This window comes from Haliaeetus leucocephalus, unplaced genomic scaffold, assembly GCF_000737465.1.
Source record: "Haliaeetus leucocephalus isolate CR32 unplaced genomic scaffold, Haliaeetus_leucocephalus-4.0 Scaffold517, whole genome shotgun sequence".
Taxonomy (NCBI): Eukaryota; Metazoa; Chordata; class Aves; order Accipitriformes; family Accipitridae; genus Haliaeetus; species Haliaeetus leucocephalus.
Genome location: NW_010972953.1, coordinates 4,269,702 through 4,269,977, shown reverse-complemented (window position 1 = coordinate 4,269,977; position 276 = coordinate 4,269,702). Strand labels below are relative to the sequence as shown.

The 276-nt window shown below is 65.2% G+C and overlaps 1 protein-coding gene across 1 annotated transcript in view; it reads right to left on the bottom strand.

Annotated features, from left to right (window-relative positions):
• Nucleotides 1-44, bottom strand: part of CNKSR1 (connector enhancer of kinase suppressor of Ras 1) — an 8,051-nt gene extending 8,007 nt beyond the window's left edge. The window contains 1 exon segment of the mRNA XM_010576358.1: nt 8-44. Within this exon segment, the coding sequence (XP_010574660.1) occupies nt 8-44 (37 nt within the window).
• Nucleotides 45-276: the final 232 nt, after the last annotated feature.

Sequence of the window (276 nt, the reverse complement as noted above, 5' to 3'; positions counted from 1 at the left end):
TGCTGACCTGCGGGGTCTGATCCTGCTGCTCCCCGCCACGCCATGATTATCCGCCCCAGACGCTTAACTCCGGGGTACTTCCGTCTGCTCCAGGTAAGGGGGGAGCAGGGGTTGGGGGGGGGGGGGAGCCTGCAGGGACCCCCAGGACCCCACCTACGTTGCCCACCGTGGAAGCCATGCCCGGCCATATCCTGGCTCCATGTTAGCACCAGTGGTGCTGCTGGTGGAGCTTCGCTAACCCTGCATGGGGCACCCCAAAAGAATCCCTGGATGGCC